The sequence below is a fragment of the Cryptomeria japonica genome, chromosome 4 (genome assembly GCF_030272615.1).
Source record: "Cryptomeria japonica chromosome 4, Sugi_1.0, whole genome shotgun sequence".
NCBI classification, from domain to species: domain Eukaryota; kingdom Viridiplantae; phylum Streptophyta; class Pinopsida; order Cupressales; family Cupressaceae; genus Cryptomeria; species Cryptomeria japonica.
This window is the reverse complement of record NC_081408.1, coordinates 34736018-34763747: the sequence shown is the minus strand read 5'-3', so window position 1 is coordinate 34763747 and position 27730 is coordinate 34736018. Positions and strand designations below refer to the sequence as shown.

Here is a 27730-nt window from a genome sequence, read left to right as displayed (position 1 = left end):
TTGCAAATCGAAGCCATGTAGCATGTCCTTCTACCAAAACCTCTAAGTTCTCAATTTGTGATATATAAGATCTTCACAAAATTTTTGGAAAAAAATTCTTATCAACATCCAACCATTCAACTCAAAGATAAAATATATAATATGAATCATTGTAATAACCAAAACATAAGCAATAAATTCTTTAAAGATGGTTCAAACCAAAAAATCCATTCACAAAACTAAAGTAATGTGCCTAAAATCATCCTATATAATCCTTTAAATTATTTTCAAAATAAGTTTATATACATAAAAAGACGAAGGAAAAATAACCCATGTTAAAAGAATCTTCAAATAAGCTCTCCAAAATTCACAGCCATAGCTAAAGGTTTTTTACATGAGAAGATAAATATGAAAGGAGATACATTTAAAAAATATGTGGGACATGTACATAGAATAGATGATTTACTACTAAGAGGACCTAGATTGGTGAATGAGAATTATCCTTTAAGATACATCAATCCAAATGACTCTTTATAACAACAATATCCTTAATAGGTACACATTCAACTCATTTTCAACCTAGGTGTAGGATCCTTAATATTCCTATTGAAATCTCATAAAAAAGTAAGTATCTTGACACATGATTTCCAAGGATAAAAGATCTTTAGCCTCATAAAAACCTAAAATATGCATATATAATTGATTATCTCATGTCAACTGAACTCTAATTCAACACCATAATGATTAGAATAATGATCATACCACTTAACAATCAGATTACCAAAAATCAACATGAAAATTTCAAATACAAAAGTAAGATATATCTATAATATTATGATCTACATATCCTCAAAAGAATAGCAATCATACAAAATGAAGAAATTTTCTATTAAGAGAACACATATCATGCTAAAATGCTTACATGAAATTTTAATAGTCCACCATGGCACAATAACGTTCATCTTCTAAATAAAGATTATTTGTCAAATTAATAAATCACAACCAACACCTCAATCAAAGAATCCAAGAGCCTTCAATGATAAAAACATCCCCAAATCACATTAATTTAACCATCTCCTATTAGTAGAAGTCAAGATGTCAAATAAATCCCTTTGCATACAATAAATAGAATCCAAGATTTCCTCCATGATACTTTCAACCACTATAGAAGACCATCCATTACCAAGTGATGAAAACATATTAGTACCAAATTTCCCACTAGATTTTGATTTTGAGCCACACATGGCATTATGATAGCCATCTTTTAAATGAAGACCATGTTGTGTCCATAATCAGTTACAATACCAACACTTCTAGAGTATAAAATAGAACCAAGAACTTGAAACCAAGAAGACACACCACCACATACAATAAAGAATCAATATAAAACCATCAATAACGTACTTGTATAAACAACCATATTGTGCTAAAGCTCCAAGCGCACATGAAAACTCCATTACACCATTATCATTACCAAATGTACCTACATTAAATCATGTTGTGTCAAATCTCCAAGGATACAAGAAGCCTCCATAAATCCATGATCACCATCCAGCTAAGTAGCATTGCACCATATAGTTAACAAGTCTACATCGCATGACACAACAATTGCAAGTACACCATCTCTTTACCTTGTAATTGAAACAAAACTAAATCAAACAAACAAAATATGCATTTACATTGAAATTTATATAGGTATAGAAAGCCTAGAATTGAGGTCTCTTGATAAATTATAAGTATAAAGTAGCCTATAGGATTACAAAACATGTAGATCTCACAATACGATATACAAATTCAATTATACATTATTAACAATGCAAACATAGATAAATAGGGATAAAAGTATGAGTTTTCCATGACTCAAACATCAATCCATGTATAGATTTAATTTATCATTTTTCACAAACTTGAAAAGCATCACAATCAAATAAACCAACAAATATATCAGATAGAAATGTAAGTAAAAAATTCACAAATCAACACTTTGAAATTTGATCCAATATGAACTACTCAAAAAATACTTCCTATCACTTATAAGAAGTCAAAATTAGACAACACTGTTAGAAGATATGACTGATGAAAACAAGAAATAAAAATTTGAATTCTCACTATAATTTTCTAGCCAAAATATAAATAACTATCATAAAAATATGTTAATACCAAAAAAAATGTTAGTCAAAAATACCTTTCAGTCAACTATATAAAAACATGAAAATTTGATGCAATAGGTATTCTTGTTGGAAAAAATATCCTCGTTTATTGCATTTAAATATCTTATTGTTGGTTCTTTGGTGGGGTTTTGGTAGCCACTAAGGGTTGATAAAAGCTCCAAATTTCATGGCACTCAAGCATCAAATGTTAAGCAAGCTATTTAGTGGTTGGGACTAGGGTTGGTCCCTTTCAAAATATTTGTACAAATATGTAACAATTGACATAGGGAACTTAATAAAGGAAATCATTTTTTAGATTTTTCAACCAATTATTTACATCGGATAGGTGCATAGTTAGTACATGTCATTGAATATTATTTGTACCACAACTATATTAGCTATTAGGTGCATACTTAGTACATGTCATTGAATATTTTTTGTACCACAAATATATTAGCTATTTGGGTAATTACTCTCGATGTCTATACAAAATCTTTGACTAGTAAATTTCTCCATGGCCGCAATTCCTCAAACCCTATAGTGTTTTATATGGACCCATAGGTTTTTGGTCATCCTTGATTCCATAGTGAAATTTATTTATTATAGAAGGTCTTGAGTGAAATATAACCCCCAAAATGCTTAGAGAGAAAGTCCAAAGAAAAAATCCAATTTTATAAATATTTCATCACAACCTAAAGATCTACATCAAATCAAGTATATCAACAAACATGTAATATTAAAAATGATTACATTATTTTCTTGCAAGTCCATGAATTTATTTATGTAGAAAAAATTACTTATAGTAAGGGTTACAACTAGGGTATAATATTCCCTTATAAAATTTCATGAAAAAAGTGAGTTTGATAGGACATTGCAAAAAAAAAAGGAGTAAATATTTTTCTCTAATTTGTTGTCTTCATATAGATTATGTGAAAATCTAGTGCATGGAAAGAATATTTTTTTATAATATTTCAAAGTCACAGTTAACCCAAACCATTGTATTTTTCACCAAACATCAATAGTGTTTGAATTTTATATTATTTTTGAAAATAATGTACCCACTTGGAGAGGCTTCTTTGGTCTAGTGCATGATCTATTTTTCAAAAAAATGTTTTTTTACTAAATTTCAAATCATCCTCACATTTGATTAGAAAAACCTACTTAAAATAGATTTAGAAAAACCATAATAAAACTAATCAAAATATTTTAAAAAATTGGACTTTTAATTTGATCTTTATAAAAGGGCATTTTTTGATTTTTTATGAAAGTACACATGTATTTTGATTAATCTAGAATTGAAGTTTCTAAATTTTCCTTAAAAGAGGGGTTAAGTTGCCACATAACTAGCCACATAGAGAGTTTTGAGAAAAAAAGGGTTTTGATTAAAATCCTCTCAATCAAAAGCATTTCACTAAAAGCCTTTCATGTAAATTGAACCTCATTTCAAATTTATAATTGAAAAAAATTTATTTAAAGGTATTGGGTGAAAAAATTTCATTTCAAACTATATGTGCTCCAGGTTTTCCAATGGAACTATTTCACCTAAAATTGTTTAGGGAAAAATAGTTTCACTTGATACTATTTTCTTGTCTAAAAGTTAAATGCATCTACACAATTTTACTCACGTGGATTAAAATCATTCCATTCCTTAATATCATCACTTAGGGAATACTCCTCTAGATTCTCTATATTCTCTAACCATGGGGTCTCTTTGGGATCATAAAAATTGATTTTAGTAGGTGACTAGGCTGGTGATCCTAAATATTCTAGAAGAATAAGGTCCTAGTATCAATAGGATCCATAACGTTTCATTGTCAATTTAACTATAAACCATAATCCTTTGAATAAGCTTCTATTATATTTAAGTGGGATGATACTATGTAGGAATAGTGTGTTTCCTTATAGAGGAATGACACAAAGAATCGAGAGCTCCCCTAATTATCAGAAGGAAACTTGTTTAGAGAAAGTGAATATATTGAACACAATTTACAATAGATGGATTGATGACAAGAATAATATTCACTTGTTCATCAAGGGATTCTCGTGGGTTCTTGGGATTAAATACTCTAATAATTTTACACTAGTTACCAAAATAAGCTCCATTGACTTGTCCTTGTTATTGCTACAAACCATAGATGAGAAATTTATTGAATTAATGTGAAGATTTTTTTTTTCTTCATAGTGACATTTAGGAGAGATATACAACCATAGCCACAAGGGTTCATTCAAGGTCCTTCACCTATTTTTTGTCTTACCTTAGGAGGAGGTATAAATGGAGAAATTGTAAGGGTTTGCATAGGATCTATGGATTTCAATATATAATAGGCATGGATTTTGACCTACTAAGACACATAGATTCAAATTGGATATGAATTTCTTAGTGTCATATATCTACTTTAAGGTATTGCTTCCACTTGGTTCTAGTCTACTTTGTTGGTTGAGAAAAAAATAGTGTACTATAACTATTTCATCTATAGAGTTTGAGTATCAAGGAGTAGTTAGTACCACTAATAAGGCCATTTGGATTTAGAATATTCTTCTATGAGTTCAATATTCTATTCCACAAGCCTATAATCATCTTTTATAACAACCAAAGTGAAGTTAATATTTCAAGGAATCTTATTCATCCTCAAAGGACCAAACATATTAAGATACATATCCATTATATTAGGGAATCGATCTATGATCAAATGATTGACCTTCAATGCTATTTGACATCAAAGTAGAACATAGACATCCTAAATAGAAAGCAAGTCCCTTCACTTGAGAGCTTTGTTAGGGGTGTAGTAAGTGTCCTCTTTGAGGGGTCTTCTTATTCCTTCCTCTTTCTCTCTTATTAGGAGAAGCGTATTTATTTTTAGTGGGGAGACATTCTCTTTGAGGGATAAGTTTATTCATGGGCACCTTGTCAGGTTTCATTTTTTGGTACTCATCACTTTATCCATTTAAAATACACTAAAAGCAGGAGGTTAGTATAGTTTTTATCTTCCTAATTTGTTGATTACTTTATCATATTCCTAGGTTTTCCCTACTTATTAACTATTCTCATATTAGTATAGCAATATTAATTTATGGATAGGTTATTGAGATTTCCTCATCCTACAAGGGAGTTACATGTACTATAATTAGACGTCTTGGTGACCACTCCCTATTGGTTGGACTTTCCGCCCCCACTCTCTCCCCAAGTCTATAAAATCTCACTACCTAGCTTGTATTTTAATTTTTTGATGTAGCTTCTTTTGGTGAGTTCCTAATGAGATTCTATCATCTTGATATTTGCACATGTCTTGGATTCTCTAGCCAGTGTTTATGTTATTATTTTGTAGTATTTTTCTCTTATTTATCTCTTAATTATTTTCTCCAAGTTATGGATTTGTTTGATTTTTCTAACATTCTCAAGGAAATTAAATTATTCTTTTTTTAGGTAGTCATGCATCTACCAAAGTCAACTCCTATAAGACCTAACCCAAATCTAGAGTTATTGTAGGTAACCTAAATATTGAGTTGCACAACTATAAGAAATAATGATGTACACAAATACACTCCTCAATATCAAATATTATTCACACATAAACATATGTCTTTCACAAATGGAGGTTGACCATATAAACCTAGTATTGAGTAGTAAGATAATACATTTATTTTATTATTATTGATGGGAAATTACATAAATTGTAGCTATATTGGTGTTTTAGAAATATACATGCAAAATGGGTGTTTGATCTTTACCTACGTTTTCTTTGAATATGGCCTTGTTCCTTAGATTTGTAGACCTCTAAAATGCTGGCCCACCAATCTAGATCTACTTTCCTTAAATGGTTGTTTCTTCTTCTCCTTCATATTACTTGGATGATTCCTATGATATTTTTCCTCGATAAAGAAAAAGAACTATCTCCATAAGATACACATTGTTGGCATTGCACACTCCAATGAGAATTGTAGGTGATTGAAGGTGTTGTCATTGATGGAAACTTTGCAATCTTATGGCATCGACACCGATAGGCACCAGCACCGGCAGACTCTACACCGACAACGACAATAATCTTTACTGGCACCCTAGCCGACATGATTTTGATTATTATATTTTGTATTTAATTGTAATATATTTTGTAAGCTGACATGGCATATTGTAATAAGACTCATATATAAGTATAAGATCTTGTAGATCATTGTGTATGAGATATATATGATAAGATGGATATGTAGAGAGAATATCAAGGCAGATTCTGTAGTAAGGTTTATAGTTATTGTATGAGCTTAAACCGGTACTGAACCTAGCATAGCAGATGCTTTTTGTAGTAGTACATTATATTGGATTCTCATAATCCATTTTGTAAGTCAGTGAGACTTCCTTTTGTATTTGAGCAGTGAGCTCTAGGTAGTTAGCCTTCCTGCATGTGCATGAACCTCATTGTAAGTAATATCCATTCATTGGCTAGTGAGTGAATATTGTGGGTCACAAATCCCACCGAGGTTTTTCCCACACCGAGTTTCCTCGCTAAAAATCTTGTGTTATGGTGTGCTTTCTATGTTGTCTTTATTGTTCATATTTACTGCATTAATTCTTGTTCACCGGTACATTGTTTTGGAATGAAAAATACTAAATAAGTTCAGAAAATCTGTCAACCGGTTAGATATTGATTCACCCCCTCTCTTAGTATCTTTGGGAATCCTAACAATTGGTATCAGAGTCAGGTTCTCTATTTTCAAAAGTCTAACAGCTTGAGGGAGATTCTGACACCGGTGCAGATGGAAAACTTGAGAAAGCAATTGGAAACAACTCTTGTAGACTTTGATGCAGAAAAGTTGAAGAATATCAAACTTGAAGATAACTTGAGGACTGCACAGGAATTCATTCAAGGACTTCAAGAAAATCTCACTATTGCTAGAAACAAAAGAAGAGAACTTCATGAGAAGATGTAGAGTGATGATGATGAAAAAGAAACTCTTAATGACCTTGTGAACAAATTGAGGCAAGAAAACTGTGCTATAAGGAATGAGATGCAAGATATGACTATGAGGTTTTGTAAAGACATTGAAGACATAAAGAAGAATGAAGATGACTTGACTAGGAGACTCAATGATGTTGGAAATGAAAATGTAAGATTTAGTCATGAAAATGATATGTTGAAGACAGATTTGATGCACTTACAAAATGATAAAACTGAACTTATAAGACAAAAGGGAATCTTGGAAAATGAGTTGGCTATTGCAAATCAACACAAAGAGAAATTCAAGAAAAGTTCAGAAGAACTTGATAATATGCTGAAAAATCAGAAACCTAATGGAGATACTAATGGACTTGGATTTGAAGTTGGTGAAAGCTCTGGTACTGCAAACAATCATGATCACAACAAACTAGTAAGACAACCTAATACTTACAAATTTAATGGGAAATACTTTAACTGTAACAAGTATGGTCATAAAGCAAATCAATGTAGATCTAGAAACTATTAGAACATTAATGCACCCACCAGCCAATGCTCCAAATGCAACAAAATTGGTCATAATTCGGAAAACTGCAGAATGAATGTAAGATGTTATGTTTGTGGAAGATTTGGACACCTATCTAATCAATGCAGAACACATACCATCATAGGATATGGAAAGGCTATTCAGAAAAACAATGTGACTTGTTATGCTTGTAACAAGATTGGACCCAGTTTGAAAGGCAAAGAGAAGGTAGATGAGGTAAAGCAAGAATTTTCAAAACAGTGGATTAGAAAGAGAGATTAGAATGTTGACGAGACTATTCCTTCACTGGTAGAACAAAGTATCACTCCACCGGCAAGAGATTCTTCATCAAACTGAAAAGAAACCTTTTGGGGGTATGGCAACAAGTTGAAAATCATGCAAGTTTACCCTCGGTTGATGGTAAGAAGATGAATTTCCTCTTTACCGACAGATGTGTTAAATTTCATTTAACCGACAGGCATTTATTATGGTTGTTGAAGGAAAAGACATTATAAATCTGTGTTTTTCCCTCTTTTTTCATTCATCGAGCATTCAAATTTCCTAAGAGTGTGAAGAACCCGAGCGAAGACATCCTTAGCAAGAAGTGAAGCAAAGCTCTTTCAAGCATCCAAACCGATTAGGCAGATTAAGGTATTTATCAATGGCTTCCTCCTCTGCTCCAGAATTCATTGCAAACCCTACTGTTATAGAAGTGGTTAAACACCCTAGGCCCGTATTCAAGATTATTCCTGAAGTAGCGAAGCAGGATGATATCCTAGGTGCATTTTCAACAATCCCTAAAGGAGTTGCATATGCACAAGACCCAAGAATTTACATACATTGCCACATTGAGGAATTAGGTTCAGAACAAATCATGAAAATGTATAAGAATGTTATCTGTGATGAAAATGGAATTGTGAAACCGGAACATAAGGTTATAGAAACCCTAGGTTTTGTGGAAGTCCTTGATATCCCAGAATTTCGTAAGGAAGTAATAAATATAGTGCTTAGCAGAGTTCATGGTGAATTCTTTTGGTTGGACTCTATTCATAAAATCACAAAGGAAGCAGTTAGGGTAGTGACTGGATTACCCTCCACCAGTAGCAGGCCGGATAAAACCAAGAAAGTTTCAAATAAAACAGTGATGACTTTAATAGGTACAACTTATGACAGCAAATCCCTGAGAGTTAATTATGTAAAGGATGAGAATGTTAGATTCATAAGCATGATATTAGGATATAAGGGCACACATGCTAACCGATTGAACTCAATTTCTAGTCTATGTATCAAAAGTGCATTTGATATGGTTAACAATGATGCTAAGATAGATCTATGTGAGTGGTTGAAAGATGAATTGATTGATAATCTAAAGAAAATTAAAGGAGATAAGAAAGGTACTTTCCATTTTGGTAATCTTCTTGTATGCTTAATGCTATATCTTACAAAAGAAGTTCCCGGTATAGGCAAGAAAGACTTTGGTTATGACATATCGGTAGGGAAACAACTGTTAGATATATTCATTGGTATGGGGACAGATAGGGAAAACAAAATAACTGAGTATTTCCAAGCCTTTAAGGCAAAAATGAAAACAAGGGAGATATTACCACAAAGCATTGTAGACAAGTATCAGAAAGAAATTTGTTTTGTGATCAAGAAGGATGAAATTTGGATGGAGGCATTTCTTCCTAGAACTGTTTGGGTGATAGAGATGGGATATGAGGCTGATGTGAACATAATTGAAACATATGCCAAAGCCCTACTTGAAGCCCCTAGAGAACCGCAAGAAAAAGTTTTTGGTAATGCCGAGACTATAGAGAGTGGTGTACAAACATTGAAACAGAGGAAGAGAAGAGAGAAATACATCAGAAGTGCAACGAAGTAGGTAAAAGAGATAAAGGAAAACATAATGAACATCACTGGTATCAAGGAGAGTGACTTAGAAGGGTTACAACCGGAAGCTCATCTCTCACCGATTGGAACTTCATCAGACAATGAAATCCCTGTAGAGTTTAAAAGAGTAGATAGGAAGAGAAAACCTTCACTGGTACCCTCTCCTACACCTAAGAAGGCAAGAAATAAACATCAAGCAGTGAGGCCACCAACTAAAAAGATGACATCTAAAAGGAGAAAGGAAAAACAGGTTATTCCTCCAATTGACAACCTATTGAATGAAATAACAAACGGTGGTAATTTGTCTAAAGTAAGTAAATTATATGATACTTTTACAAATGAGGAGAAAGAAAGCATAGAAAACAGTATCATCTTACACCTAGACATTTATAAGAAAGTTTTGATAGAGGTTGTAGATGATTTGCCTAGTGATTTGTATAGGCGGCTTGATGCTAAAAGGTTAGCTATTATGAAACTTGACAAGAAAATAAAGATAGAGAAATTACTTGCTGTTCACCCTGTAAAATCAGTTGAAGAAATTGATGAGTTAATCAGTGAAGCCAACAGGACAATCTTTTCTAGTGGACATCGACATGTAAGCCTAATGGCTAGCAGGGTTAATGAAATCTCAGAAGAGACAACAGATAAATGGGACATCTTCTTTGTAGAGAAGGAGAAACAAGAAGAGCTAAAAAGACCAAAAACATTCAAGGTATACCAAAAGGATAAAGATAAGGGAAAAGGCAAGGTAGGTGGACCACCAAATATAAAAGTGACAGATAATCTACCACCACCTTCAGTTACTCCACCGATACTAACTAATAATTCACTGGCTACTGATGATGTGGAGACTCCACATGAGCATACAAATCCAGAGTCTAAAATTTTGTATACCATGAACATAGACACTCAAGAGGTCAATATTGTGATTGATAAAGAAAGTACCGAGGAAAATAAGAAAGATGTTGCTTCTGAGCAACCGACTGATAATATTGAAGTTGAGATTCAGGCATAACACATTGAGACACAAGTTAAACAAGCAAAACATATAGTGGAACACATTGAGATTGGAGTTAGTGAAATGGTTACTGATACTGTCAATATTGAGAAACCAACAGAGTCAGAGATAACGACTGCAAAAATACAGAGAAACCTACTGAGTCACCGGTAGTGGACAGTGCAGAGGTACAGATAGAGAAACCGGTAGTGGATACCACTGAGAAACCATAAGAAAAACCGACAGAAGAGAGCATAGTGAAACAAACAGAGACACAAGCTGACAAACAGGTTGATCTTCAGGTACACACAGAGACAGTGCCACCGACAACAGCTGAAAAGCCTAAACCTTTGCTAGTTGAAATACAGACACAATTTGACCTACCAGAGGTCGAGACAAGCAAAGTGGTTACTCACACTGGTAGCATGGAGATTGTGAAGGTAGTTGGGTAGACATCTGGAACTTCCATCACAAAATTTAGACCAACAAATGTGACTGAGGTACTATTAGATTCAATTAAGAAAATAATAGATTGTAATGTATTGGCATATAAGGCTATAGATGACACCATTCCTATTCTTAAATTGATTTCACTCAAGTGCAATGTAGATAATAAAGATTCTTTGAGTCAGTTAGACACATTATCTAAATACATAACCGACAATATATTGATTGTGGACCAAATAAATGAAGAGACATTTAAAGAGAAAATGGATAAGGAAAAACAAAAATTATTTGAAGAGACAATAAAGAATAGCACGGAACACATTGACACCGTCTTACCGGCACTGAGCACAACAATAATGGAATTTATGGAATTGTATAGGGACACATGTAAGACTAATCTTTTGACAGTGGATATTGATAAGGAGATCAACAAAGTGCAAAAAGAAATTGATGATATAGCTGACAATATCATTGGTTCATCTGACCCAATATCAGTTATAGAACAAGAGATAGCTGGATTTGAGGAGAAAATTGAAAAATTGGAAAAAGAGAAGGAAAGAATAAAAGGCAAAGCAAAAGAGCTAAAATGTAGACTCAGTCCTAAATTGGATAACCTCATCTCTTTAAGGAAAGAGATCTCTGGGGAACTTATTCAAGGACAAAAGACACCGGAAGAGCATATGCATCACCTCACTGGTACTATTCAGAGGACATAGGTAACATTAAAGGATAGTAACAGGTTTACTCAGAGCCTGAATTTGGTATTAGCAGACTTATTTCAGATTGTAACCAACTGGTTACCGAACTGAAACTGCACTCAGTTGACATTTTGACAACCTTTGTCATTGATGTCAAAGGGGGAGTAGTAGAATTGAGAAAAATGAGTTGCAGAAGAGATCATCTGCTCAGGGGGAGCACACAGTTTTGGTAAGATTTTTGGAACTCAATTTTGGAACATATTTTTGAATTTTTCTCATGAGTGTTGCCATCAATGCCAAAGGGGGAGATTGTTGGCATTGCACACTCCAATGAGAATTGTAGGTGATTGAAGGTGTTGTCATTGATGGAAACCTTGCAATCTTATGGCACTAGTAGGCACTCGCACCGACAGACTCTACACTGGCAGCGACAATAATGTTTACCAACACCCTAGCTGACAGGATTTTGATTATTGTATTTTGTATTTAATTGTAATATCTTTTGTAAGCCGACATGGCATATTGTAATAAGACTCATATATAAGTATGAGATCTTGTAGATCATTGTGTGTAAGATATATATGCTAAGATGGATATGTAGAGCGAATATGAAGGTAGATTCTTTAGTAAGGTTTATGGTTATCGTATGAGGTTAAACCGGTACATTATATTGGATTCTCATAATCCATTTTGTAAGTCAGTGAGACTTCCTTTTGTATTTGAGTAGTGAGCTCTAGGCAATTGGCCTTTCTGCATGTGCAGGCACCTCATTGTAAGTAATATCCATTCATTGGCTAGTGAGTGAATATTGTGAGTCATAAATCCCACCGAGGTTTTTCCCACACGGGGTTTCCTCGCCAAAAATCTTGTGTTATGGTGTACTTTCTATGTTATCTTTATTGTTCATATTTACTGCATTAATTCTTGTTCACCAATACATTATTTTGGAATGCAAAATACTAAATAAGTTCAGAAAATCTGTCAACCGGTTAGATATTGATTATCCCCCCCTCTCAGTATCTTTGGGACTCCTAACACACATTACCTCTCCTTTGTCTCTTCCTCTAAAATATTCTCCTGTATTGCATTCTCTTTGTCGCTCCACTTGAGCAGACATGTAGGGGATTCATGCTCCTCTTTGTTGCTCGTTTTTTATCTTTATGTGCACTCCTCATTGTTCCTTTATTTCTATTTCTCTCCCCTTGCTGTGTCACTTTTTTTACTATTCAAATCCTTCAAGTGCTAAAATAAGTTAATTGCCTAATCATGTAAACAATGACTTCCATCATTATATTCTCATCTAAATATTCAATTTGAGCATCAAAATGTATCACGCTAATAAAGTAAAGTTATCTTTGGCATATTCAAAACTAAAAACCCTTTGGCTCTCTTGAGCGAAGCATAAATGGTGTTGGTGGAGGTTGAATGAATCTGTAGAACAAAACTAGCAACAAATATTTTATATACAATTTGGTGTTTCTATTGAATTGCACATGATGCTCCTACATCATCTTTTTGATATAATTTTGGTAAATCCTCAATGCTCCATTGTGCTAACAAGTCTTAGGCACATTCCTAGCAAGTGTTCAATAGTTCGTGGATGTAATTTTTAAAAACTTTAATTAAATTAAATAAAAAATTATTTAACTAGTTTAAAGTTTTTGAATTTGATTAAATGTATTTCATATTTTTATTTCAATATGAATTTCATGTTTTTCAATTTGATTAAATATGTTTTGTGTATTCTAATTTTTTCATATAGTTTAGTGTTCAATTCAATAAAATATAGTTTAGATTTTATTTTTTAATGCATTCCAAATGTTTGATTTAAATTTAAGTGTATAAAATGACATTTTGAATCCTATATCTATATGTTTCAAATTCAACATAGGTATTATGGATTAGAATCCTCTAAATCCACATTTTAGCCCACCAACCCTTGACACTAAATTTGAAGTAGAAAATGAAAAAAATATTAATGAAATAAAAAATATTATATGAACTTATCATCGCCACCCTCAATTATCCTTAATGATTTCCACCTTAGAAATAATTGTCAATCTTTTCTAATACCCCACAAGCCAATATGGTTTAGTTCAATAATGGTAAGAAGCCAAGAGGTTAAATATTTTATCAACCTATCTTATGACCATGTGGAAGAATAAGATATTAAGGTATTGTTAATGTCTTTTAGCATCAATGATTTATTCCTTGATATTTTTTCATATAGCTTTGAGATATTTCCTTATTATGCTCCAATTTTTTTGTAAAAGGTTAGTAGGTAACCTATCCAAGCCTAGGGATTCAAGAAGTGTCAATTTAATTTTATGTTCTATGAAGGGAAATGTTAAAAATTCATTCTACTCAATTGATAGAAAACATGGAATGTTATAAAGCATATCTTCTTGGGATTTACCATTTGCATTATCAACATTGTTCAACAAAGATTCAAAGTAGTTTATTGGCACTTGCTAATTTCTTCTCCATTCCAATTCATATTGCATTATTCCTAATAGTCATTATTATGTTTCACGTTATTTTGATTTTAGCAAAATTGTGAAACAACCTAGCGTTCCTATCCCTAGCTTTGGGCCAACATTTACTTGATTTTTGTCTCTAGTATAATTTTCCTCTTGCAAAGTAATTTCCTATATTGGCCTATTAAATATTTCACCTACAAATATGTATCTTGGTCCATTCCCTTCTTTAGATTAAATTCATTGAGAGTTGTCAACTCTACCTTTAATTTTTCTAAAGATCTTTGAATAATAGTCATGCCTTTAGTTGCTTTTTGACATGCCTTAATTTTTGTAGAATTGAAATATCTTGGTTCCTTTAAGATTAGGCGGTTATATCTACCAATCTTAGATTTTGTTAACCAAGTTTGAATCCCTTTGTTACTTATTTTTAAATATATAGGGAGGCCGTAGAGGTCTATAGCTGGGAGATAACTTTTGAAGCAAGGGGAAGAGGTTTGAACTCAATATTGGGAGTATATAATATTCATGGAGAAATGAGAGTTAAGACCAATAACCTTCGAATATGAAACTATCTAGTAATTTTGCTATTGTGAATCCTTATCTTATGTTTGTCCATGCGATACATCCATTGTTTGGGGAAATGCCTTGTAGGTGATTTGTAAATCTAGTCGTGCTTGTGTTACTTTTGCGATTTTCTCTTTTCTCCAAACTATGTAGGATAACATTGAAATCATCTCCAATTATTATGTATATTTTATCTACTATTTGCAAAAATATTGTTATATGTTTCCATCCTCCCTTGTCTTGTATATGACTCATAGGCCCAGTAACATTATTTAGAAAAACAAAATATTTGACATCAAATGTTTCAATTTGCTTACTTGGCAAGATTATCTTATCTAAATGGTTTCCACTTCCACCAAGTTTGGGACCTAGCCTATGCTAAAACCACATAAAGCTCCATTGGATTCCATCAAAGACCCACTCAATCATTTCCAATTTAACATTGGCAATTATTTCAACATTATCCATTTATGTTTCTTGAATTAAAGTTGGTGGACTAAGTTGCATCATTTTGATTAGTCTTAGACTATTTTATGCCACATCAATTAGTCAATTATAAAGAAGGTCAAGGAATGAACATTGATATAGGCTAAAATGGGAATAGGTGCATGAATATTAAGTAGGAGTTATTTTATATAATAATAATTCAAATTAAATTTTATACCTATATTTTTTAGATATACATAAAATAACATAAAACGAAGATATGAAAATATATGTAATTTTCATATTATTAATATTTAAAACTTATTATTTTATGAAAGCAATGTTATATTTAAAAAAACTAAGTCTCACAATTATTATATAATAGTTTAATATTAAATTAAAATAAAATAATATCTATAATTAGCTCATTAATTGAATATCAATTTTCTTGGAATGTTTGGTTGAGATTATGGCTTAAAATAGTATTTCCAAGAGTCCACAAATAGAAGATGCAAGTAGTGATGGACAATGTAAGAATCGAGGGAGGAAACATAAGAAATTGCTCTTCCATTTTAATTTATAAAGAAATATTTTTGAGTTCTTTTAAAAATTATATGAAAATGTATAACGATCCATTGAAATATTTAAATATTAAGATGTATAGCCTAAACTCTTCTTTAACACACCCTCTATCTCTCTATATGAAATTCTGTTATAGAATTAAACTTCTTAATTAAAATCTTTCCTTGAACTCTCCTAAAAAGATAACCTACTTTCTTATCTAAGGTTTTATTATAAGGTAAAAACTCTTTTTAACAGAGAATAGAACTAGTACTCATTATTATTGAAGATGTCACTTTCTGCCTCAATTCCCATCTTTGGCAGAAGCCCTTTCTCCACACAACTTTGAATGGCTCCATCAAACATGTCATCAATGGTGTACTTGAATTTGAAACCCATGTCAACAAGCTTTTTTGATGAATATGGTACTACTGGCAAAGAGTCATCTGCATCTTTAAACCTGTAAACATAAATCATATCTTATCAACATTTTCCATGGCGATTTCATAGTTTGAGGTCAACAGTAATAAGCCTTAGCAAATTGTTATTCACTTACTAAGTTGGAATATTGTACTGTGGGTATATTCACTTACTCAGTTGGAATATTGTATTGTGGGTATTTCTGAGCCAACATCTTTGCCAGCTGAACAATGGTGACATCATGGGAGGAAGAGATATATCTGCCCTTTGATTGGGGATGTTCATACAGAAAAATGAGAGACATACAGAGATCATCCAAGTGAACCAGCTGCACTTGTCTCAATATCATGTAATGTGGCTCATTTCCTGCAATGCATATAATACCCATCTCATTAGATCACTATAATCGGCACTTTATCTCTTTAATTGTGTCACGTCTCAAAATTCAGCAATCAATTAGAAGCATACTGGTTTGGAAGCTTTACAAAGGAGTGGCACAAACTTGTTAACAGTGCCAATGCTGTAACTAAGCTGGGAGGCATAGTCTGCATTATAAAGGGCCCAACTACCAATGTTGGTATAACACTAATGAAGTCGACATTATTTTTCTCTGCGAATTCACATGCAGCCCTTTCTCCAAGTGTTTTGGACACAAAGTACATCTGTACATAAAAAAACACCATAGGTTTATCAACTAACAAGTTATGTGAATGAAGTAGAAACAATGAAATACTGCAATTATCGTACCCATCCAGTCATTTTTAAGCTCCTACAAAGCTCCACATTGGTCCAACAGGTTTCATCATAAATTTTGCCTGGTGTTCCAAAATCATCAGTAAAATTCACTGCCCCAGCAGATGTGGTGAATAGAACTCTTTTCACTGACTTGGCCTTGGCACATGATCTCATTACATTCAATATCCCATTCACTGTTGGCTGTATCACCTCATTCTACCACAACGTATCCCAAGTCTCACAATTAAAATACAGACAATAATATAAAGAGATGAGTACATTAATATTCTTAATAAATATATAATATAATAAAATAGTAGTATTTCTACAGATCAGAGAAAGAGTGGAGAAGATCAAACCTCTGGATCTTCGGACTCAAAATCCATTGCAGTTGCAGCGTGGAAAACACCTTCACAACCATCAATGGCATTCTCAAAGCTTCCTTCATCATCCAAGTCTGCTTTCCAAAGAGTTAGTCTCTCATAAGCCCCAGGCAGTTTCAACAAATGACTGGTCTTGTTTGGATTTCCTGAATATTTACAGGTAACAAGAAAAACCCTAGATGTATTAGAAATATAAGGTTTAAACCATAGAAATCGGATACCGACTTTTGATATCCACAGTAAGAATCAACTGATAAAATCTACGAAAGAACATTAGCATTTCTACATATAACTAAGATGACAGAAAACTGGATGTATCAGACATAACAAATTATATAAAAAAAAAACAGGATGTATCAGACACAACGGATTATATTATTATAAAGCACAGGAAGATATTATATAAAGAAAAACTCAATGTGTATCAGATGTAACAGATTGCATTATTATAAAGCACAGAGATATTATAGAGAGAAGACTCGATGTAGTATGATGTAAGAATCATCATCTTTGTTCTTACAGAACTTGAAATCAAAGAAAAGGTAAGATTATAACTCAAATCATTTAACATATGGAAATATGGAAAAATAGATGTATAGCTGTTTTTTCAAATCATAATATTTATCATAAAGATGAAATGTTAAGATTTTACTCTGATATTATTTTTCATATGGTTGTTTTTTTTTTTCCAACTATAAAGAGGTACCAAAAAAACAAGGAAACCCAGTTGCTACAGCTAAAACAAATGTTGAAATTCCAAATTTGATGATGTTTTAAAGTAGTTATATGATTTCTAGGATCTTCTCTGATTTCAGTCTTGTTCATAACTATTATGAGATGGATTTGAGTCTGGAGCTGTCTTTGCTGTTGTTATATTTCTTTTTGTATACGCCTTTGCCTTGCTCATTTATATTAACAGCTGTTAGTCTGCCTTATATAATGTACTTTTTTATCTTTTTCTAATTTTAATATATTAAAAACAAAACTAAAAAACAAATTCAACTTGATATGGTTTCCCTACAATTAAAACATCTTTTGTAATCTCCCTGTTGATCAAACATATCAGACATCCTTAAACAATTATAACGCAACTATCTTTTATCTCACTTAAAATAAGCCATACAATCTACCAAATAAAGTTTAAAATAATAAATTCATATACAGCATAATGCTGAACTAAATTATTTTGTGTAATTTAAACCAAAGAAGCATTAATCATCTGGGGAATTAATAGGCAAAACCAAAGTATAAGATTTTTTGAAAAAATAGGGAAAAAATTGGATTTACAAAAAAACTTAAAAAATTGTAGAAAAGGAATCAAAAAATACCTTTTTATATATTTAAGGGCATCTCCATAATATTGTAGGCAAATAAAATAGACACTTCAACACATGAATTGTAGAAAATAGATTTTCTACAAATAATAGACATTTCAACACATGAATTGTAGAAAATAGATTTTCGTATTTTATATTCATATTGCTGATTACATTACACAAAACATAACACAACCTGTAAACTAAGTACAAAATTTCAAAACTCTTTTGCTTTATCTCAAAGTTAAAATTAGTAAAATAGAAATTGCTACAATGGAATTCTCAGCATTTTAAAAACATTTTTTCAACCAAAAAATCATTGGAAGAGCGATTGGCAGCTCTAAATGACAAGATCATCTCAGTGGCTATGGATCAAGAATCCTTTTAACAAGAAAAGCACCTCCCTTTGGAGTATGAGGATATCCTTTCAAAAGAAGAAATCTTTTGGAAACAAAAGTCTAGAGAGAATTGGCTTAGAATGGGGGATAAAAACACCAAGTTTTTCGATAATGTTACAAAGTTTAGAAGGAGCAAGAATTGGATCTCAAAATTGGAGACAAAGAAAAATCAAATCTTAGAGGACCCTAAAGAGATAAAGAAAGAGATCATCACTTATTACTTCAACCTCTTAAAAAACACTGAAGGCTCTCAATTGTTTGAACAAATTTTTTTTCTGGAAGTGATCCCTAAGATTATATTAGATGAGCAGAATCAAAATCTAAACGAGAAAATCAATCCGGAGGAAGTATTTCAAGCCCTAAACCAGGTTCCCTCTGGAAAGGTTCCTGGCCCGGATGGCTTCCCTATAGATTTTTTCAAGAAGTGCTGGCATATATTGGGTTAGGAGCTTACAAAAGCTTTAGAATGCACAAGGAAATTAGGAAAAATACTCAAAGAAATCAATAATACGTTTATTGCTCTCATACCAAAGAAGGAGAAAGCAATAAATCTAGGAGATTTTATACCCATCTCTCTATGCAACACAGTTTACAAAATCATTTCAAAAGTCATGACAAACAGAATGAAGCCTCTCATGGATAGAATTATATCAGAAGAACAAACAGGTTTTGTCCCAGGCCGCTCAATTCTTGATGGGGTTATTGTGGTGCAAGAAGCAATCCACACTCTTCAAAGCACGAACAGACCAGGTATGATAATTAAATTAGACATATCAAAAGCTTATGATAATGTAGATTGGTGTTTCCTTTGCAAAATCATGCAAGCCTTTGGCTTCGCCAAACAGTGGATCAACTGGGTCTATGAATGCATCTCAACACCAAAATTTTCAATCCTGATAAATGGAAAGCCAACAGGTTTCTTTTCTTCCTCTAGGGGCATCAGGCAAGGAGATCCTATATCTCCTTTCCTCTACATCATAATGGGGGAAGCTTTAGGAAGGGCAATAAAAATAAGACAAACTAATAGTCTACTAGAGGGAATCAAAGTAACCAAATTTTTTATAGTTACTCATCAACAATTTGCAGATGACAATCTCCTCTTGGGTGCAGCAAAAGTCAAGGAAACAACTCACCTAAACCTGCTATTAGAATCTTATAGAAAGGCCTCAGGCCAAATAAGAAACAAGGAAAAAACCAAAGTTTTCTTTTTCTCCACCCCAAATCTCCTATAGGCTAAGATTTTAAGAATCCTTGATTGCAAAGAAGGATCTCTCCCATGTATACATCTGGGCATCCCAATAGACCGAGGACTAAGGAATATCAAATTCTGGGATCCCCTAAAGTTAAAAATGGAACAAAACTCAAACTGCTGGAAGGGGAAGTGGCTCTCATGGGCTGGAAGGCTAGTTATGATTTAAGAAGTGGTTTTGGCCCTACCTATTTACTTATTATCCATCTTATCTCTAATAGCTAGTGCAAATTCCTTCATAATTAAGAAGATGAGAAATTGTTTTTGGCAAAACACTGAGGAAAATCACAGAATTGCCTTAATGGCTTGGGATAAAATAATCAAACCCAAGACAATGGGGGGTTAAGGTATCAAGGATGTAAAACTGCAAAACAAAGCTCTAGGGGCAAAACTAGCCTGCAAGTTTATAAAAAACCCTAACACAATATGGGTCAAAATGCTGGCAACTAAATATTTACTAGATAAGGATCCTGTTAATCTGCTAAGAACAAGAAATCACCTGAAGGGATCTAGAACTTGGAACTTTATTATCTCTTGCAGAAAACTGATTTTAGAATCAATCTCTTGGGATATTCACGATGGTTCATCTAGCCTTTTCTAGGATGACTCATGGGGAGGTTATCCCTCTGTTGCAAATTCCCTCAACATTCCAATAACAGAGCACTGGTTTAAACAACATTGGGGTGTTCAAGTTAGAGACTACATGGTAGAGGATAACACTTCAAATATCCAAAGTTGGAGGTGGAAACCAATGGCAGGATTGCCAATCCTGGGGAAGAATTAGAACAACTTTTAGACCAGCTAAAAGCAAGAAACATCAATCCTAGAATAGGAAAAGATACCCTAATTTGGGCCTCCTCCAAAATAGGGCAATATAATTCTAAAGATGGCTACAGAGTTCTAGTTAGTAATTCAAATCAAGAAAAGTAGAACATTCCAATTAAGTTGTTTTGGAGCAGTAAGATCATTCCAAAAGAAAGGATTTTTGCGTGGTTAGCCTTTCAAAAAAAAATCTTAACTGCAAAAAGTTCACTAAAATGGGGTATGAAGGACCATCTAGGTGCATTAAGTGTAAAACACATGCAAAGATAGTGGATCACATCCTCCTAAATTGCTCATTTGCTTCTAAATGTTGGCGTTGGCTCTGTGCTAAAATGGGGTGGATCACAGCTCTGCTGAATGACATTATCTCTCTTTTTCAATGTTGGTCTGTCCCAGTGAAGGAAAGCACTTTGAGCCAAATTATGGAAGTGTCTCCATCATGCCTTGTCTAGGAAATTTGGAAACAAAGGAATCGTAGGCTATTTGAAGACAAATCCAGAAGGCTTGAATCAATCCTAAACTCAATAGAAACGATAATTGTGGATATAGTAAAATGCAAAATAGCTTTCTCATTGGAACTGCCCAAAATTTTCTCTTCTTGGGATGAAAGCATAAGGAAAAATTGGCAGGGAATTAGGATTCATCCCTCTTTTGGGAAAAAATCCAACTCTAGAAAGGAAGTTATCTGGACCCTTCCAAAGCTCGGCTGGCTAAAATTAAATTTTGATGGTGCCTCTAAAGGCAACCCAGGCCCCTCAGGCATAGGAAATGTAATCAGAGATCACTCAGGATCAATCATAGGGAAAATGGCAAAGCCGATACCACCAGACACTAACAATATAGCATAATTCAAATCCTTACAGCTAGGACTGATGGATTGCATTAAGCATGGTTTAAGAAACATCACAGTGGAGGGAGACTCAGAGATAGCAATCAATGCAATCAAAAGGAAAAAAAACCCAAATTGGCAGCTACAGACAATTTTAGACAATATATCAAAAAATCTGGCAAAATTGGAGCATTATGAAGCAAAACATATCTTCAGAGAACCAAATTCAGTAGCAGATGCCCTCTCTAAATTAGCAGCACAGGGCACTTTTATTCATTGGTGGGACCAGGGAGGCTGGTAGCTTGGACAAGTAGAACAGGTCAAAACAACAAGAATGTGTCCCTTGGGTTTGTTGAGTGCAAGGGAGGGATTCAATATAAGCGAGGCGACCCAGTAGAGGCTCTTTTCCTTAATTAAAGCTAAGGTCTATCTTAGGTGCCCAAGTTGGGGAACGACTACTCTTTTTTGAATTCAAATCTACACCTTATTTCGGCACTAAAGTGGGCCCAATCACAGTGACATCATCCTAATGCACTCTCAAATCAAGCCTCTCCTTTTCTGCTTCTCAAAATCTAGCTGGTGAGAGCCATCATTTCAAGTTCAAGGAATGTGTTGTCGGCAAGACAATTATCATATCAGAGCCATGGAGATTTGGCATGTTCTGGGACAAATATACTCCGCCACCTTTGCAGGTGAATTTAATGCAAACAACTCCTCATAATTAGGCGTTAAAGAGAGTGCTCACCAGGCTCTACTTAGTGTATATTGCAAGCCGTTATTATTTCCTAACCTGCCAAAAAATCATTTCAAAGATTAATCTGATTCAATCTTTCTCTTGCCCGAAGCCTCGAAAATTGTCAATCATGTCTGGTGAGGAACCGTATGGGTTTATCATGAGTGTTTATCCAAGGCCTACTTCTTGCTTCAGAGCAGACACTCCTATTTCTCTCTCAGCCTCGACGTGCCAAGTATCGTTCAGAAGAATAACAGACTTGAGGCCGAAGCGACTCTTACTCCACACAGAGCCTTCGGTCATCTTGGTGGTTAAAATGATCCTAGGTAGCGAGCATTTGAATAGAGATGAATATCCTTGAGATAACACAAGCATATCATCTAGGTTCATCGCCTCTTTGTTGGACTTGAAACTGGCCAAACAAGCTGTATGAAGCCTTACTAAGAAGTTATTCCCAGAGAAAATCCTGCAAGAATTCCAAGAAATTCTTAACAAGGCGCTTCATGAATCTAGAGCCCCTCGGCTAAGTGAAAGAATTATGTTCAACATTCATGGAGAGCTAATAAAGTACTACCCCTTCCTGCTAGATTTGAAAGGTAAGGACTTGGACAAATATAGGGCATTTACTGGAGTGGGGCTCAGATACCTCAAGTGGCGTTTCATGGGTGAAAATCCAGAAGACCTGGGCAGAGAGGAAGAGCTTATCTTATTTGCCAGGTTAAACGAAATCCTACCTCCTAAAGCTGAAGAAGAGAAACCCCAGGCCGAACAGGGTAGAAGAGGTGGTTGCAGAAGGGTGGGTCGTGGGTTCGGTCACGACCGAGGCTGACCTTCGTGCAGAGGTCGAGGAAGAGGCAAAACTTCGACTCCTCCAACCGTGCCCCTTGATGAAACTTGAAAGCTAGGTTTTATATTCTGGTTATGTTTTTAGATATTTCGATGCTTATAGCTGGACACAGGTCTTTGTTAAATTTTTTGGCTATAAAATTATGGTTAAAAATCTTTGTTAATCTTGCAGTTGAGAACCTGCTACTTAAACTTATTATAGTTAATATGATCTTCGATGTCATAAACTCGATATTTTTTTGGAATGATAGAAGATGATGCATAGGGTTTTTTGTTTGCTTTGAAATTTTATTCTTGAAAGTGCAGAGAATGGTTTCAGTAGAATTCAACAAGTTTATGATCCTACATCATTCATGTATGTTTATACTATATTTAACTAAAATCAATATATGGACTCGGCTTTGCCTTTACTCATTAAAAAAAAAGTGCAAAATTTCAAAAAATCAACACAAACTGCCATAGATCTCGGGAGGATAAACAAAACATTTTTTTGTTGTTTTTAGAGGTTGAGGCATATGAACATGTAGTCTTCCAATGTTTCATCTAAAATGAGATCTGTACACCTTTTTATTTGTTCAAGTTGAAGATACTTTAAGCTCTATTTTTACAACTCTATTTGTTTGTTGCACAATTGAATCCCATTGAGCATTTTTGGTTATCTATGAACATTTCTTTCTTTCATTTTTTCTTGATTAAGAAAATATCACTTTGTGTAGCCTGAAGCAAGGGGATGCTTATCTATGATTCTATGTTAACAATTATAATGATGATGGTTTTGCCTATATTCAAGTATTAAGATACAAGGACTTAGTTTTTGTTGTCCTCAATAATCAAATGAACAAGGTCTATTAAAAGTTATAACATAATACCAAAAAGATATTGCATGTATAATACATGGAAGGTTCATATAACAACAATCAAACTTTTAAGTTTGCAATGTAAAATGAAATTGGAGGTGTCTAATAGGTTTTATGCATAATCTCATCCGTGAAAGTAATAGTGTGCTATTGCTTACTTGTATTGTAAGCATTTATTCATAACAACAAATTTTAATACACTAAATTTTGATAGAAAAAAATATAAAAACCTGAATGATACTTCTGCAAAATGTATTTGGTGAAAAAATAAGCAACCGACCGAATGCTAACTCCCCCCCACCCAATATCACAAGATTCCAGTTTGATTTTGTGTTAAACAGCCATTAAATTACGAAATTCAACAAAGGGAAAAAGTTTGAAAGAAATTTCGTAATTAAATTCACCTTTATAAATTTGATTTTCTTAAATATAAGTAATAAATCAATAAAATAAAACACCATTATATTAAATTTGAATACATTATAATACATTTTAAAAAGTTATAATATAATATATTTAAAAATTTAATTCATTTATTATTAGAAAAAGCAAAAATTAAAACTAAAAATAAAAAATAAAAATATTAAATAATAAAACTATAGCAGCATCACAAACAAACCCTAAAATTTAAGATCGAAATATTAAATATTCAATATCGGCATTACCTTTCTTTGACCCGAGGCATCGTGAGTTCGAGATTCAGCATCACAAACAAACCCTAAAATTTAATGAACAAGGAATGCCAAAGAATAGTGAGTGAGTGCGTGTGATTTCTTCTTCTCGAACTTGGAAGAAACCAAACAAAAAACCAGTACTTTCCGTCGTTTCCGCTCCGTTAAGGGTTGCGTTTTTTATCGCGTTTTTCCGCGTTTAAATCGGGTTTTTTTTGGCGTTTTTCTGGCCATTTTTTTTTGGAAAAATCGTTGACCTAAGGTTGACCGATTATATCCGATTTTATTGGGGAAAAATCGACAAGCTCCTGACTCCCGATTAATCAGGTATAATCGCGATTTTTTGCAGATGTTTGCTTCCATGAAATTTTAAATCAATTAAAAGGTGAAAACTCTACCTAGTGAAGCTCATTCTGATTTCAATCTTAATCTGCAGGTCAGGTTGTAATTACCCTTTCAATCTTATCTTTTAGACAGCAGGAGTTTAAGGTGTAAACTACATAGTAGAATTATCTAAAACTACACAGTAAAACTGCCCAGGTTATACAAATTACACAATAAAACCATCTAAAACCATGGCAGTTATAAAACAACTAAACCAAGTTAAAGAAACTTATTTTAAAATTCTACATCTATTAAAAAACAGAAATGACTATCAGGATGCACTATAGTATTGATGACTGGATGTTACATAATTGAAATTTTGACTTTTCATTCATGAGAATTATATTTAACAACAGTCTTCATCGATAAGAAATCAAAACTTCAGATCTAACCATCAATACTATGATACATCCTGATAGCTAGATAGCTATTGTGGCGAAATACAAGAAACTATCTTGACCAAACCAGTTCTCCTGTATCACAGGTCTCTAAATATAAGGTTTAAAGCATTGAAATCCATAAGCAGACATGATAGCTACCATTTATATCTTCAGTAAGAATGAACTGATAAAACAACTCTAGATAAGTATAATAATACTTAAAAACCAACTCGTTTCGGAGCAGCTTCTCCATTTTAAATTAACAAGTGTAGAAACCAACCTGGGTCTCTGACAGTTGCTCTCACAACATAACCCAACTCAAGTAGACGCATTGTAAGCCATGAACCAATGAAACCAGCAGCTCCTGTGACACAGACTGTGCCTTTCACTTCATTGCATATCTCTTCTGCCATCATCTTTTAACACTGTGTTGAAAGCTATAAATTGCAGCAAAATAAAGGAACACTATAAAAGCAAGAAACTACAGCCAAATAGAGAATGACTGTAAGATTTAGTTTCTGGCTGAAATTGGAAAGTTACCTGTCATTTTATAGGCATTATCGCGTGGTTGATTCCAATGAACATGAAAGAGTAGCTAGAAAATTGTTGGGAAAAATCCAAAAAATTATTCTGTTGGTTAAACAAGACAGGTTGTGTGCCATTCATTCTCTACGCATTATCACGTGCTTGAATCCAATTAACATGGAATGGTAGCTAGAAAACGTTTAGGAATATATTCTCCCACGTTTTGGTTTCGGTGGAAAACATGAGAGCCAAGTTTGATATATTATATAGAACAGGACGGCTGTGAATTGTTTTAAAATTATATTGAAGAGAAACTTTGACCTGTGTCAGAAAGGTAATTATTGAAGTTTAGTGATGAGATTAAAGAAATAATTGTTAATGAAAAGCCCAAAAACAATACCACTGTTCGTTCACTATCAAATTATCAAATTAAACAAAAGCTGCGTGGAAGCCTGGTTCCTGCCAAATATTGGCAGGGTAGCAGATAGATACCGGAAAGGACAGGGTTATGATCAGAAAACTTCGGTTAATCTTATAGATGGAAAGAAGCCTTATATCACTATGGTCCACCATGTTTTCTGACGTGGGGGCAGGGGATGGGGAATGTGATTTCGGGACAGGGTAGGGCATAGATTTGGGGATTGTTGAGGATGGTGGTGTTGGTTCTCTAAATCAACAAAATGTTAGGATCTAAAAATAGACAAATTTTTTATTCAATCCTAACACTGGATTTGGTCAACTAATAGGAAATAAACAATTTCTTCTGTACTTCAGGCTGCGCAGGACCTAAGCAGGTAGACCTTTGTAATACTTTTGAATTTCTATATATTTTAGCAGAGTATTATATTTAAGCAGATTGGCCTCAACATATTTAACCAGAATACATATGATTTAATCCAGAATTAGCTCAATTCCGATTTTATATCACTTACTTATTCCCGAGAAAAAATAATTTAAATCCTACACCTAACAGCAAGAGGGCATAGAAGGATTTTGATAATTTGATTTGTTTTTGAAATACATCAAGCTTTTAATAGACGAGTGCCTGATCTTGAATCATGAATTTAAACATGCAACCAAAGTAGAAATTTTATGAACTAATGGAACTCAATCAATGCATTTCAAGATGTTAATGCCTTACATTAACGAATTCACTTATCTTGTCATTCAAACTCTTCTTAAAAATCCAATTTGTTCACCCAAAACCACAAATATTTACTCAAAGTGTTAAACTCTTCCCTTGGAAAAGACCCATGAATAAACATCACTATCACATAAAACATTCTCAAGACAATTTCCAAATATCTTTCATATTTTGAATTTTGTATGGATTTGAATACAAAACTTGTGATTATAACTATTTGAATAGAGAGATTTAACTCTTTCCTTGAAAGAGACCAGTGATCAAACAATACATCTACAAAAGATTTGCAAAGCTAATAAAAAACCTCCTTAAGGTATTCAATTCATATAACCAAAAGTGTACAAATTTGGAAACTGTTTCATGACAATAACACTATAATTTCAGACACTCAT

General features: G+C 33.3%; 1 protein-coding gene across 1 annotated transcript; it reads right to left on the bottom strand.

The window, feature by feature from the left end:
- Window positions 1-1396: 1396 nt before the first annotated feature.
- On the bottom strand, window positions 1397-26165 carry LOC131079295 (dihydroflavonol 4-reductase-like). The gene is made up of 7 exons (XM_059218625.1): window positions 25950-26165; window positions 17161-17330; window positions 16814-17017; window positions 16569-16728; window positions 16240-16432; window positions 15921-16106; window positions 1397-1462 (listed from the first exon to the last, which is right to left on the bottom strand). Exons 1-7 carry the CDS (start codon window positions 26083-26085, stop codon window positions 1450-1452), a joined length of 1062 nt encoding a protein of 353 aa, XP_059074608.1. The 5' UTR covers window positions 26086-26165; the 3' UTR covers window positions 1397-1449.
- Window positions 26166-27730: the final 1565 nt, after the last annotated feature.